We start from the raw sequence: 15,139 nt of genomic DNA on the forward strand, positions 1-15,139 counted from the left end.
TTCCGGCCATGAGACTTTCTGTATATATTTCAGGTTTCAATATTAATGTCAAAAATATGTGATTTTACATAGGATTTGTGCTACATTAGAACAGTAAAGACAAATATCCCTTAAGTAAAATAAATATTAAATAACCAGAAAAAATAAGGTATAAACAGTAAATTAATCTGGGAATCTGTTATTGCAATACATCCAATGAAGTGGTTTAAAACCATAACTATATATATATAACTATATATATTGTTGTCTATTGTCTACTGCTTGTATTATTTTATGTATCTGTTGATTGTTGTAAGGCCTACTTAGTCCTAATCTATCTCTATCTATCTATCTATCTATCTATCTATCTATAGTTATCTATCTATCTATATATAGTGTGTATATATATATATAGATTAGGACTAAGTAGGGTTTACAACAATCAACAGATACATATAATAATATAAGCAGTAGACAATAGACAACAACTAATAATTATTAATACAATTAAAATAAGATAATACAAACATAAGTTTCAAAGCTATTTGCCCTCTAACAATTCATATCCCCCTATACGATATTATTATTATTATTATTATTATTATTATTATATTAGTATTGATATTATTAATAATAATGTGCTGGGCCCATAACCTCTTGCATGTTTATGCCCAGATTGTTTGCTTTGATCTGGGTTATATGAGTCCACACTGCCGGATATAATCCTGGATCCGATCCTGGGATATAAGGCAGTGTAGAGCCAGACATGACTGGATTTAATGTCAGAGCCAGTCTCAGAAAATTTCCTGCTTCTGGTTGAATAGCAAACGCCCTATAAATGTAGACATTTTCACAGAAAAGCAAGATATTCCAGGACTAAAATTCATTCCTGGAAGAAAAGTCTTATCCCGCTTACTCAGGATGGATCTACACTGCCCTACAATGCAGATTTAATTAGGCTAGATTATATGAGTCTACTATTTCCCAAGGCTAGCTTTCACCAGCCACAGATGTAGGTGAAATGTCAGGAGAAAATGCTACCAGAACACAGCAAACGCTACTAGAACACAGTTTAAACTTGGAGCCTTTCAGAACTCGGATCTGCTCATTCCGGGCTTCAAAACACTGCAACTCCTTGTTATTTTCGTGTTAAAGCTTGGGCTGGATCTACACTGCCATGTAAATCCAGTTTGAGATGGATCCAATGGTCCTTGCAGAGCCACATCATGCAGTTCAAATGGCATGTTTGTAAGGCAGTTTTTGTCTCGTTAGGAATCCAAAAGGGTCAAAGAATGGCTTTGGGAGAGATGGGACAAAAACTAAATTCCCCAGGAAATGAAAAACAACAATAAAAAAAAAAGGGTATTAGAAGCTAAATTCCCAGTGGGAAGATGTGGAGGACCAAAGGGTGTGTATTGGCATCCTTTTTTTACACACCACTTTGCCTTTCCTCTTTTTTCTCCCACTTCAAAACACGACAAAGTTTCCCCATAAATTCCTGGGATGCTCCGAATTCGTTTCCAAGGAAATTCTGACTTTTTAGGGTAAGAGAAGGAAATCGGATGGCTTTTAAGTCCAAACTATTACTATTATTACACTATTAATTCATTATTATAGGTGATATAATAATTATTATTATAGTTACTATTATTAATAATAGTTACTATATATTAAACTATAGTTATTATAGTTATAAACTATAGTTATTACAGTTATTATTGTTAATAATACCAAATTATTATATACTACATTATTAATAATAATATCTTAGTCGTATACGAATATATTATAGAATGATATATTATTAATAATATATTAGTATTCGTGTTGTTAATAATAGTTACTATATATTAAACTATAGTTATTATAGTTATTACTGTTAATAATACCAAATTATTAATATATACTATATTAATAATAATAAAATAGCTTAGTCGTATACTAATAATATAGAATGAGTGTTATTAATAATAGTTACTATATATTAAAATATAGATATTATAGTTATTATTGTTCATAATAGCACATTATTATTAATAACACCAATACTTATCTATTATTGATAATATATCATTATATATTATTAGTATACGGCTACGATATTATTAATAATATATCATTATATATCATTATATATATATATATATATATATTATATGATATATATATATATATCATATCATTATATGTATAATATATCATTATATATCATTATATATATAATATATATCATTATATATTATTAGTATACGACTACGATATTATTATTAATAATATATTAGTGTTGGTGTTATTAATAATAATGTGCTATTAATAATAAGAATAATTTTGTATATGGTTAGTATTATTATCATTATATATTATTAGCATACGACTACGATATTATTATTAATAATAGTAGATAGTAGATATTATAGATATTAATAGAACATATTATTATTAAGCCAAATCATTATTAATATTATTATTAATAATAAACTAGTACCAACGTGTTATTATTGATATTTTATATGAGTAGTATACTACAAAAGTATTGATATTATTGTTAATATATTTGTATATACCTTATCAGTAATATTACTACTCATAATAAATTATTAATAAATTATTATTATTAATAATAATAGTACCAACGTGTTATTATTGATATTTATTATGAGTAGTATACTACAAAAGTACTGATATTATTATATTAGTATATATCTTATCAGTCATATTACTACTCATAATAAATTATCTGTAATATTACTAATAATAAATTATTAATAAATTATTAATAGATGGTTAGTATTATTATTATTAATAATAAACTAGTACCGACGTATTATTATTATCATTAATTATTATTAGTATCCTAAAAGGTATTGTTATTATTATTAATATATTAATATATATTATTAATGGTATTAATACTCATAATAAATTATTATTAATATATTGTAAGTATTGTGATTCCTCTTCTATTAGTATTAGTAGCATTATTATAATAAAAAAAGCACTCTAGCCAACAATTGAGACTTCTCCAAAGGTTTAATCTCTCTTTTTAGTTTTCTGGAGGTTGGGAACTCCAGCTCAGCTTTGGAAACAGGACAGAAAAGGCATTAGCCTCGCTTGGGTTCTCCCAACTCCACGCTTGAAAGGACAAGCTCGGGTTTGAAGTTAGTTTTTAGGGGGGAGGCTGAGCAAACCCGACCAAACGGAAGAAATCCTCCCTGTTTTAAAGCGGAAGGAAGATGTTTCCGGAAATACTAAAAGGAAAACCAAGTTAATAAACACCTTCTGCTGGGATCTTGAGGATTTCTCTCCCGTTCAGACGGGAGGAACTGCAAACGCAAAGCCGCTTCCTTGGAGAATGGAGAGGGTCTCCTTCCCAGAGAGAATAGATCCAAACTAAGGGGCTTTGGAGGCATTTCCCCCAAATCGGAAAGGAGGAATCTTTCCCCTTCCAGACTGGGAGAGACCCCAGCCTTCTGTGCATTCCCTGCAGGAGACTCTCTCCCCATTTTCCCCAAAACATTGGTTCAAAAGTAATATTATTTTTGGTTAAAAATTAAATTTAAAAAAGGATAAGGAGGCACTAGGTTCTTGTAGGTTTTTTCGGGCTATAGGGCCATATTCTAGAGGCATTCTCTCCTGACGTTTCGCCTGCATCTATGGCAAGCATCCTCAGAGGTAGTGAGGTGGAAACGTCAGGAGAAATGCCTCTAGAACATGGCCCTATAGCCCGAAAAAACCTACAAGAACCTAGTGATTCCAGCCATGAAAGCCTTCGACAATAGAAAAGGAGGCAGTTTCCCACCTTCTTTCGAAGTGGAATTCCGGATTATTCTAATATCTATATAAATAAATATGTAATATTCGTTTGTGGGATTAACAGAACTCCAAATCCACTGGACGAATTGAGACCAAATTTGGACACTATACCCCTAACAGACCAAAGAGTGACCATCACTCATAAAATCCCCCCCAAAAATCAACAGAAAGGACTGAAAAACCCCATAAATCTAAATGACAAAAAGTGAAATGAGGATACAAAAAAAGGGAAGGAAGAGGGAGGGAAGGAAGGGGAGAAAGAAAAAAGAGTGAAGGAAGGAAGGAAAGAGGTAGAGAAGGAAAGAAGGAGAGAAAGAGGGAGGGAAGGAAAGAAGGAAAGAGAGAAGGAAGGATGGAAGCAAAGAGCGAAGGAAAGAAGGAAAGAGGTAGAGAAGGAAGAGAGAAAGAGGGAGGGAAGGAAAGAAAGAAAGAAAGAAAGAAAGAAAGAAAGAGAGAGAGAAGGAAGGATGGAAACAAAAAGTGAAGGAAAGAAGGAAAGAGGTAGAGAAGGAAGAAAGAAGAGAAAGAGGGAGGGGAAGAAAGAAAAAAGGCTGAGGGAAGGAAATAAAGAGATAAAGAAGGAAGAATGGAGAGAAAGGGGGGAAAGTACAGGAGAGAGAGAAGGAAGGATAGAAGCGAAAAGCGAAGGAAAGAAGGAAAGAGGTAGAGAAGCAAGAGAGAAAGAGGGAGGGAAGGAAAGAAGGAAAGACAGAAGGCAGAATGGAAGCAAAAAGCGAAGGAAAGAAGGAAAGAGGTAGAGAAGGAAGGAAGGAGAGAAAGAGGGAGGGGAAGAAAGAAAAAAGAGTGAAGGAAAGATATAAAGAGGTAGAGAAGGAAGAAAGGAGAGAAAGAGGGAGGGAAGGAAAGGAGAGAGAGAAGGAAGAATGGAAGCAAAAAGCGAAGGAAAGAGGTAGAGAAGGAAGAGAGAAAGAGGTAGTTAAGGAAGGAAGGAGAGAAAGAGGGAGGGGAAGAAAGAAAAAAAGAGTGAAGAAAGGAAATAAAGAGATAGAGAAGGAAGAAAGGAGAGAAAGAGGGAGGGAAAGAAAGAAGGAAAGTCAGAAGGCATAATGGAAGCAAAGAGCGAAGGAAAGAAGGAAAGAGAAGGAAGAGAGAAAGAGGTGGAGAAGGAAGGAAGGAGAGAAAGAGGGAGGGGAAGAAAGAAAAAAAGTGATGAAAGGAAATAAAGAGGTAGAGAAGGAAGAAAGGAGAGAAAGAGGGAGGGAAGGAAAGGAGAGAGAGAAGAAAGCATGGAAGCAAAGAGCAAAGGAAGGAAGGAGAAGGAAGGAAGGAGAGAAAGAGGGAGGAAAAGAAAGTAGAATGGAAGGAAAGAGCGAAAGAAAGAAGGAAAGAGGTAGAGAAGGAAAAGAGAAAGAGGGGGAAGGAAAGAAGGAAAGAGAGAAGGAAGGATGGAAGCAAAAAGCGAAGGAAGGGAAGAGGTAGAGAAGGAAGAAAGAAGAGAAAGAGGAAGGAAACGAAAAAAGGGGAAAAGAAAGAGGTAGAGAAGGAAGGAAGGAATGAAAGAAAAAAGGATAGGAAGGAAAGAGGGAGTGAAGGAAGGAGAGAAGAAGAGAAAGAGGGAGGGAAGGTTGGCCACAACAACGCATGGCGGGTATAGCTAGTCTATTATCTATATAAATAAAAATGTAATGTTCATTTGTGGGATTAACATAACTCAAAAACCACTGGACGAATTGACACCAAATTTGGACACAAGACACCTATCAGGCCAACGAGTGACCATCACTCATAAAAAACACAGTGGAAGGGTTTTTTTTATGAGTGATGGTCACTCATTGGCCTGATAGGTGTATAGTGTCCAAATTTGGTGTCAATTCGTCCAGTGGTTTTTGAGTTATGTTTATCCCACAAACGAATATTACATTTTTAATTTATATTTATTGACCTGGGTGGGTCAAAATGTTTTGCCTCCTGTGTCATAAATGAGTGAACCTAGAACAGCAGAAGAGAATGGCCTGAACTGTCCTCTACGCAAAACTACCCTTAGACATAGTCACCAATTCTGTACACATTTGTGCCATTGTTTAACCTAGGCATCCAAACCATTTTGGTGGGCTTTCTTTTAGTTTCAGATTCACAGTTCTAATCAGTCAATTGGGGGGGGGGGGGGGGGGGGACGGGGGGGGGACGGGACGGGGAACTAAATGAGTAGAGTAAGGTGACCTCTATTATTTCATGACTACATAGAATCATAGAGTTGGAAGAGACCTCATGGGCCATCCAGTCCAACCCCCTGCCAAGAAGCAGAAATATTGCATTCAAATCACCCCTGACAGATGGCCATCCAGCCTCTGTTTAAAAGCTTCCAAAGAAGGAGCCTCCACCACACTCCGGGGCAGAGAGTTCCACTGCTGAACAGCTCTCACAGTCAGGAAGTTCTTCCTAATGTTCAGATAGAAACTCATTTCTTGTAGTTTGAAGCCATTGCTCCTCATCCTAGTCTCCAGGGCAGCAGAAAACAAGCTTCCTCCCTCCTCCCTATGACTTCCCCTCCCATATTTATACATGGCTATCATGTCTCCTTTCAGCCTTTTCTTACTTAGGCTAAACATGCCCAGCTCTTTAAGCCACTCCTCATAGGGATTGTTCTCCAGACCCTTGGTCCAGTAGCTGGGAAAGAAAGACAAGTTAGAGCCATGGAAGCATTACTTTTTTTCACAAGGAGAGTCAAAAACTGATACATTTTTAATTGATATTGATTGTTTGATCTGGTTTTATATTGAATTAACTGTTCTTTTTATGATATTTATGTTTTTTGATGCTGACTGTACACTGCCCTGAGTCGCCTGCAGGCTGAGAGGGGCGGTATATAAATATAGTAAATAAACAAATAAATAAATAGAAGAGAAAGGGACGCTTTAAAGCAGGGATCCACAAACTTTTTAAACAGAGGGCCAGGCCACAGTCCCTTAAACTCAGGAGTCCTCAAACTAAGGCTACCCAGCCCTCGCTTAGGGCCAACCTAAGTCTGAAACGACTTGAGAGCACACAACAACAACAACAACAGTCCTATCTCATCAGCCAAAAGCAGGTCCATACTTCCCTTTGAAATACTAGTAAGTTCGTTGTTCATTTTAATTATTGTGTTGTTTTAAAGTGTTTTTGCACTACAAATAAGATATGTGTAATGTGCATAGGAATTCATTCATGTTTTTTTTTCAAATTATAATCCGGCCCTCCAACCGTTTGATGGACCGTGACTTGGCCCTATGTTTAAAAAGTTTGAGGACCTCTGCTCAAACTTTTGGAGGGCCAGATTATCATTTGAAAAAAGCATGAATGAATTCCTATGCATACTGCACATATTTTATTTGTTATGCAAAAAACACTTAAAAACAATACAATCATTAAAATGAAGAACAATTTTAACAAATATAAACTGATTAGTATTTCAGTGGGAAGTGTGAGCCTGCTTTTGGCTGATGAGATAGGATTGTTGTTGTTGTTGTGTGCTTTCAAGTCATTTCAGGCTTAGGTTGACCCTGAGCAAGGGTCGGGTAAATGACCTTGAAGGACCATATCCATAACCTTGGAGGGCCGTATCCATGAACTTGGAGGGCTGTATCTGCCCCCCCCCCCCAGGCCATAGTTTGAGGACCCCTGCTTTAAAGGTTTAAATAGGATTATAATTCGAAAAAAACATGAATGAATTCTTATGCACACTGCACATATTTTATTTGTTGTGCAAAAAACACTTAAAACAATACAATCATTAAAACAGTTTTAACAAATATAAACTGATTAGTATTTCAATGGGAAGTGTGGGCCTGCTGTTAGCTGATGAGATAGGATTCTTGTTGTTGTTGTTGTTGTTGTTGTGTACTTTCAAGTCATTTCAAATTTAGGTTGACCCTGAGCGAGGGCCAGATAAATGACCTGGAGGGCTGTATACATGACCTTGGAGGGCTGTATCTGGCCCCCGGGCCATAGTTTGAGGACCCCAGCTTTAAAGGTTTAAATAGGATTATAATTTGAAAAAAGCATAAATGAATTCCTATTTTATTTGTTGTGAAAAAAAAAACACTTAAAAACAATACAATAATTAAAATAAATTACAATTTAACAAATATAAACTTATTAGTATTTCAATGGGTAGTGTGGGCCTGCTTTTGGCTGATGAGAAAGGATTGTTGTTGTTGTTGTGTGCTTTCAAGTCATTTCAGGCTTAGGTTGACCCTGAGGGAGGGCCGGGTAAATGACCTTGGAGGGCTGCATCCATGACCTTGGAGGGCCGCATCCATGACTTTAAAGGGCCGCATCCATGACCTGGGAGCCATATCCATGACCTGGGCCATATCCATGACCTTAAAGGGCCGCATCCATGACCTGGGAGGGCCGCATCCATGACCTTGGAGGGCCACATCCATGACCTGGGAGGGCCGCATCCATGACCTGGAAGGGCTGCATCCATGACCCGGGAGGGCCGCATCCATGACCTGGAAGGGCCGCATCCATGACCTGGGAGGACCGCATCCATGACCTGGGAGGGCCGCATCCATGACCTGGGAGGGCCGCATCCATGACCTGGAAGGGCCGCATCCATGACTTTGGAGGGCCGGATCCATGACCTGGGAGGGCCAGATCCATGATCTTGGAGGGCCGTATCCAGCCCCCGGGCCATAGTTTGAGGACCGCTGCTTTAAAGGTTTAAAAAGGATTATAATTAGAAAAAAGCATGAATGAATTCCTATGCTCATTGCACATATCTTATTTGTTGTGCAAAAAACACTTTAAAACAATACAATAATTAAAATGAATTACAATTTAACAAATATAAACTTATTAGTATTTCAGTGGGAAGTGTGGGCCTGCTTTTGGCTGATGAGAGAGGATTGTTGTTGTGTTCTTTCAAGTCATTTCAGGCTTAGGTTGACCCTGAGGGAGGGCCGGATAAATGACCTTGGAGGACCATATCCATGACCTTGGAGGGCCACATCCATGACCTTGGAGGGCCGTATCCATGACCTTGGAGGGCCGCATCCCATGACCTTGGAGGGCCATATCCATGACCTTGGAGGGTCGCATCCATGACCTGGGAGGGCCGCATCCATGACCTGGGAGGGCCGCATTCATGATCTTGGAGGACCATATCCATGACTGTGGAGGGCCGCATCCATGACCTTGGGGGGCCATATCCATGACCTTGGAGGGCCGCATCCATGACCTGGGAGGGCCGCATCCATGACTTGGGAGGGCTGTATCCATGACCTTGGAGGGCCGTATCCATGACCTTGGAGGGCCGCATCCATGACCTGGGAGGGCTGTATCCATGACCTTGGAGGGCTGTATCCATGGCCTTGGAGGCCGCATCCATGACCTTGGAGGGCCGCATCCATGACCTTGAAGGGCTGCATCCATGACCTTGGAGGACCATATCCATGACCTTGGAGGACCATATCCATGGCCGTATCTGGCCCCTGGGCCATAGTTTGAGGACCCCTGGCTGATGAGATAGGATTGTTGTTCCTGTTGTCTGCTTTCAAGTCATTTCAGGCTTAGGTTGACCCTAAGGGAGGGCCGGGTAAATGACCTTGGAGGGCCGTATCTGGCCCGCGGGCCTTAGTTTGAGGACCCCTGCTTTAAAGGTTTAAATAACACCCTGTGTAAAACCTTCTTCCTAAATGTTGCTATAGAGAGCAAAAAAGGAAGCTAGACCTCTCCTTTGTAGAGGGAAAAGTTAAACAAATAAGTCTGATGTAGTTACATGAGTTCTGGAGCCTGAATGGAGAGGAATGGCTGCCAATCAATTGCTATGAGCACTGGAATGACCAAAGGAATGAGCCATATTGAAAGCAGCGCGGCGGGTCGGGGGGGGGGGCACCAAATGGGCCACTCTCCCTGCCCCTCTTCTCTATTTTCCTGGTTCCAAATGGAGGTTTCCTTGGAGGGGAAAGGCCCCTGGTCTGAATGCGGTGGTTTATTTTCCAGAGCATGCCCCCGCTGAGCCCCGAGAAGCCAGCCTTGTGTGCGGGTTGCGGTGGCAAGATCTCGGATCGCTATTACCTGCTGGCGGTGGACAAGCAGTGGCACCTCCGCTGCCTCAAGTGCTGCGAGTGTAAGCTGGCCCTGGAGTCCCGAGCTCACCTGCTTCGCCAAGGACGGCAGCATCTACTGCAAGGAGGATTACTACAGGTACGGAGGGGAGCCCCCCCCCCCCCCCCCCCAGACAGCTCAGTCCAAAACCCAACCCTTGCTCTTCTGAAGTCCAGGGCACAAGGGCTCAATGGGTTCAAATGGCAGGGAAAGCAATTCCTTCCTTCTCTTCCTCTTTCCTTCCTTCCCTTTTCTTTTCTCCTTCTTTCCTTCTCTACCTCTTTCCTTCCTTCGCTTTTTGCTTCCATCCTCCTTCTCTCTTTCCTCTTCCTCTTTCTCTCCTTCTTTCCCTCCTTCCTTCGCTCCCTCTCTCCTTCCTTCCTTCCTTCCTTCCTTCCTCCCTCCCTTTCCTTTTCCTACTTCTTTCTCTCCTTCCTTCCTTTGCTTCCATCCTCCCTTCTCTCTTTTCTTCTTTTTTCCCTCCCTCTTTCTCTTCTTTTCCTTTTTGTTTCTACCTTTCTTCCTTCTCTACCTCTTTCCTTCCTTCCTTCACTCTTTGCTTCCATGCTTCCTTCTCTCTTTTCTTCTTTCTTGCCCTCCCTCCCTCTCTTCTTTCTTTCTACTTTTTCCTTCTCTACCTCTCTCCTCCTTCCTTCCTTCCTTTCCTCCCTCCCTTTCTTTCTTTCTTTCTTTCTCTCCTTCCTTCCTTCTCTACCTCTTTCCTACTTTTCCTCTTTCCTTTCCTACTCTTTCTCTCCTTCCTTCCTTTGCTCTTTGCTTCCATGCTTCCTTCTCTCTTTTCTTGTTTCTTGCCCTCCCTCTTTCTCTTCTTTCTATCTTTATTCCTTCTCTACCTCTTTCCTTCCTTCAATGCTTCTTTCTCTCTTTTCTTCTTTCTTGTCCCCCCTCTTTCTCTTCTTCTTTCTTCTTTCTTTCTTTCTACCTTTCTTCCTTCTCTACCTCTTTTCTTCCTTCCTTCACTCTTTGCTTCCATGCTTCCTTCTCCCTTTCCTTCCTTCTCTCCCTCCTTCTCTCGCTCTCTCTTTCTTTCTTTCTCCCCTTCCTTCTTCCTTCCTTCCTTTCCTCTCCCTTTTTTCTGTATCTTCATTTAGCTTTATGGGGTTTTTAAGTCCTTTCTGCTACTTTTTGGGGGGGAGGTTATGAATAATTGGTTTGTTAGGGGCAGGCATGTAGCCAGGGGGGGGGGGGGCTCGGGGGGCTTCAGCCCCCCCCGAAATTCTCATGGTGGTTCGCGAAAAGGCCTTACTGGTGCATTATTTAAACTGTTATGTTTATTAATATCATGATTTGATCACCATTCTCAATATATCCCATATGTATGGGGGTATTGGGGTAATGATACAAAAGGTTTGCTAGGCTAGACCCTCTTTCACTCAGACTCAGCCCCCCCCCCCCAAAACTCAGCCCCCCCGAAACCCCCCCCCTGAAAATTTTTTAGCCCCCCCCCGAAACGAAATCCTGGCTACGGGCCTGGTTAGGGGTATAGTGTCCAGATTTGGTGTCAATTCTTCGAGTGGTTTTGGAGTTATGCTAATCCCACAAACGAACATTACATTTTTTATTTATATAGAAGATTGAAGTGTTAGGTTTTGAAGGAAGACAGTTGCATGGGGCACAGCCTCAGTGTTTTCCATACAGCTCAACACCGAGCCTATAGTGCATTAGCTTTCAGGATCCCATAGCATTGAACCATTGATGCCTCTCTGCAGCAGAGTATCTCTCCATTCACCCCCTTTTCCTTCCCTTTTGCGAGCTTAAACGCCCCCAAACAAGCCCTGGTTTTGTTCTCCCCCCCAAGAGGCCCATCCGGATTGGGGCCAGAGTCCCTCCCGACCTTTCCAAGCGGATTAAGCACACCGTTTCCTTGGAAACGTGGAGCGGATCCTCCGAAAGTCTGCTCGAAAGTGTGGGATCTGGCTGAGAAGTGGCCAGAAGTCCAGATCTCGTGTTAAATCCCCATTTCTAAACCAACAAGGAAAGGATCATAAGGCAGACAATGCAATCTTTGCCAAAGACCTTCTGTTTGGAATGGTAAAAACTCACCCATCTTTCTCTAAGTTGGCAAACTAGTTCACAAGACACTGCATTTCTTCCATTCTAAGGCCCCCTTCAACTCTGCCATATAAAATCCGGATTATCCGCTTTGAACCGGATTATATGGCAGTGTGGACTCATTTGATCCGGTTCAAAGCATGTGGATGATTTGCTGTGATAATCTGGATTCTATGGCAACCTAGAAAGGGCCTAAGAGCCCCTCTCCCCATACACATATATCTAAAACTAGCCACCCCCTGCCATGAGTTGCTGTGGCCCAGTCTAGTGATTCCCATGTTATCCTCTATTACAGTGTTTCTCAATCTGGGGGTCAAGACCCCTGGGGGGGGGGTCATGAGGGGGTGTCAGATGGGTTACCAAAGGCAACAGTATTTTCTGTTGGTCATGGGGGTTCTGTGTGGGAAGTTTGGCCCAATTGTATCTTTGCTGGGGTTCAAAATAATAATAATAATAATAATAATAATAATAATAATAATAATAGTCATCATCATCATCATCATCATCATCATAATCATCAGGGGCAGCTCAACCATTACTGCAAAGTAAGCCTTTGCAGTATAGTCGATTTTGTCCAGGGGTGCTCTTGAGGCACTCTTGGGGGAAACTAGACCTTGACATATGCGAGTTGTAGTTACTGGGATGTATAGTTCACCTACAATCAAAGAGCATTCTGAACTCCACCAATGATGGAATTGAACCAAATAGGGCACACAGAACTCCCATGACGAACAGAAAATATATCAGTGATTGGTTGGGGTGTGTGTGTGTGTGTGCCAAAATACTGTTTGTTTACCGTTGAAAATTACCTAGGGCTGCCTCTGATCATCATTATCATCATCATCATCATCATCATCATCATCATCATCTATATAAATAAAAATGTACTGTTCGTTTGTGGGATTAGCATAACTCAAAAACCAGTGGGCCAATGGACACCAAATTTAGACAGCATACACCTAACAACCCAATGTATGTCCTTCACTCAAAAAATTCTAATTTTGTCATTTGGGAGTTGTAGTTGCTGGGATTTATAGTTCACCTACAATCAAAGAGCATTCTGAACTCCACCAATGATGGAATTCAACCACACGTGGCATACAGGACTCCCATGACCAACAGAAAACACTAGAAGGGTTTGGTGGGCATTGACCTTGAGTTTGGGAGTTGTAGTTCACCTATATCCAGAGAGCACTGTGGACTCAAATAATGATGGATCTGGACCAAACTGGGCACAGATATTCCATATGTTCAAATATGAACACAGTTGGAGTTTAAGGGAAATAGACCTTGACATTTGGGAGTTGTAGTTGCTGGGATTTATAGTTCACCTACAATCAAAGAGCATTCTGAACTCCACCAATGATGGAATTCAACCACACGTGGCATACAGGACTCCCATGACCAACAGAAAACACTAGAAGGGTTTGGTGGGCATTGACCTTGAGTTTGGGAGTTGTAGTTCACCTATATCCAGAGAGCACTGTGGACTCAAACAATGATGGATCTGGACCAAACTGGGCACAAATATTCCATATGCCCAAATATGAACACAGATGGAGTTTAAGGGAAATAGAACTTGACATTTTGGGATTTGTAGTTCCTGGGATTTATAGTTCACCTACAATCAAAGAGCATTCTTGGTGGTACTGAAATAAGTGTGTGGTCTTCCAAAGGAAAAAATACTATACCTGTAGTGACAGCCACCTTAAAAGAGCCACCTTTCTCCTTTTCTCAGAGGAGGAAATGCTTCTCTTCCCCTCTCCAAAGTTGTTCAAACTCAGTGCTGACCCCTCTAAAACCTAACCCATGCCATGGATTAAAGATCCTATTAAATTTAATTGAAATTTTAATAAAAAGGAGGAGGTGGGAGGATATTTGGCTGGTGGCTCTCCTTGTTAGAAGGGAAGGAGATCTATGATACACAAAAGTGTGTCTGTTGTGAAAGGTTGAGGAGAGGAGCTGAATGCTGCCCTAGAAACCCATAACCAGCAATGTTGTTTCATTGTTTTCATTGGAGTTTGTTTACCAGGTAAGTGTATTCTGGGCTGCAGCCTCTTTGACATTTTTAGCCTCCCTGGCAGCAGTTACACTGCCCTATATCCCAGAATCTGGTCCCAGAATTATCTGCTTTGAGTTGGATTATATGAGTCTCCACTGCCAGATAATCTGGGATAAACAATCTGGGATCAGATCCAGGGGTCCCTTCCACACACAGCCCTATATCCCAGAATATCAAGGCAAAAAATCCCACAATATTCACTTTGAACTGGGATATCTGAGTCCACACTCAGCTAATTTAGGATTTTCTGCCTCAATATTCTGGGATATAGGGCTGTGTGGAAGGCCTTCAGTTAACTCAGTTCAAAGCAAATATTGTGGGATTTTCTGTCTATATATTCTGAGATATAGGGCTATGTGGAAGGTCCCATTGTGGGATTTTCTGCCTTGATATTCTGGTATATATGGCTGTGTGGAAGGTCCCATTGTGGGCTTTTCTGCCTCAATATTCTGGGATATAGGGCTGTGTGGAAGGTCCCATTGTGGGATTTTCTGCCTCAATATTCTGGGATATAGGGCTGTATGGAAGGTCCCATTGTGGGCTTTTCTGCCTCAATATTCTGGGATATAGGGCTGTGTGGAAGGTCCCATTGTGGGCTTTTCTGCCTCAATATTCTGGGATATAGGGCTGTATGGAAGGTCCCATTGTGGGCTTTTCTGCCTCAATATTCTCGGATATAGGGCTGTGTGGAAGGTCCCATTGTGGGCTTTTCTGCCTCAATATTCTGGGATATAGGGCTGTGTGGAAGGGCCCTGAGTTTCCTAGAACTTCCTCCCAAGCAAGTATTGGAGAAGCTTCAAAACCACTTTTGTTTTCCTTCCGAAATGATGGCTATATGTGTCTTCCCAATCTTGGTCTTAGGGCCCGTCCACACAGCCACCTAACCCAGAATATCAAGGCAGATGATCCACAATACCTGCTTTGAATGGGATGATCAGAGTCACACTGTCATATAATCCAGTTCAATGTGGATTTTACACAGCTGTGTGGAAGGGGGCTTAAGAATCAGGTTTTTCTCCCAGGCCCCATCTACACTTCTTGAAACTGCCTTATATAGTCAGTTGAACTGTAGTAATCTGCATTGTATGGCAGTGTTGATTTATATATAATGCAGTTCACAAAATTTGACAAAAATGTTCTGTTTCTGGTTTGAAAGCATTA

General features: G+C 40.9%; 1 protein-coding gene across 1 annotated transcript in view; it reads left to right on the plus strand.

The window, feature by feature from the left end:
- LHX9 (LIM homeobox 9) overlaps positions 1–15,139 on the plus strand; it is an 84,561-nt gene that overhangs the window by 25,490 nt on the left and 43,932 nt on the right. Inside the window, 2 exon segments of the mRNA XM_067467568.1 lie at positions 9,739–9,885; positions 9,887–9,942. Of these exon segments, the coding sequence (XP_067323669.1) occupies positions 9,739–9,885; positions 9,887–9,942 (203 nt within the window).

Source organism: Anolis sagrei, chromosome 4, assembly GCF_037176765.1.
Source record: "Anolis sagrei isolate rAnoSag1 chromosome 4, rAnoSag1.mat, whole genome shotgun sequence".
NCBI classification, from domain to species: domain Eukaryota; kingdom Metazoa; phylum Chordata; class Lepidosauria; order Squamata; family Dactyloidae; genus Anolis; species Anolis sagrei.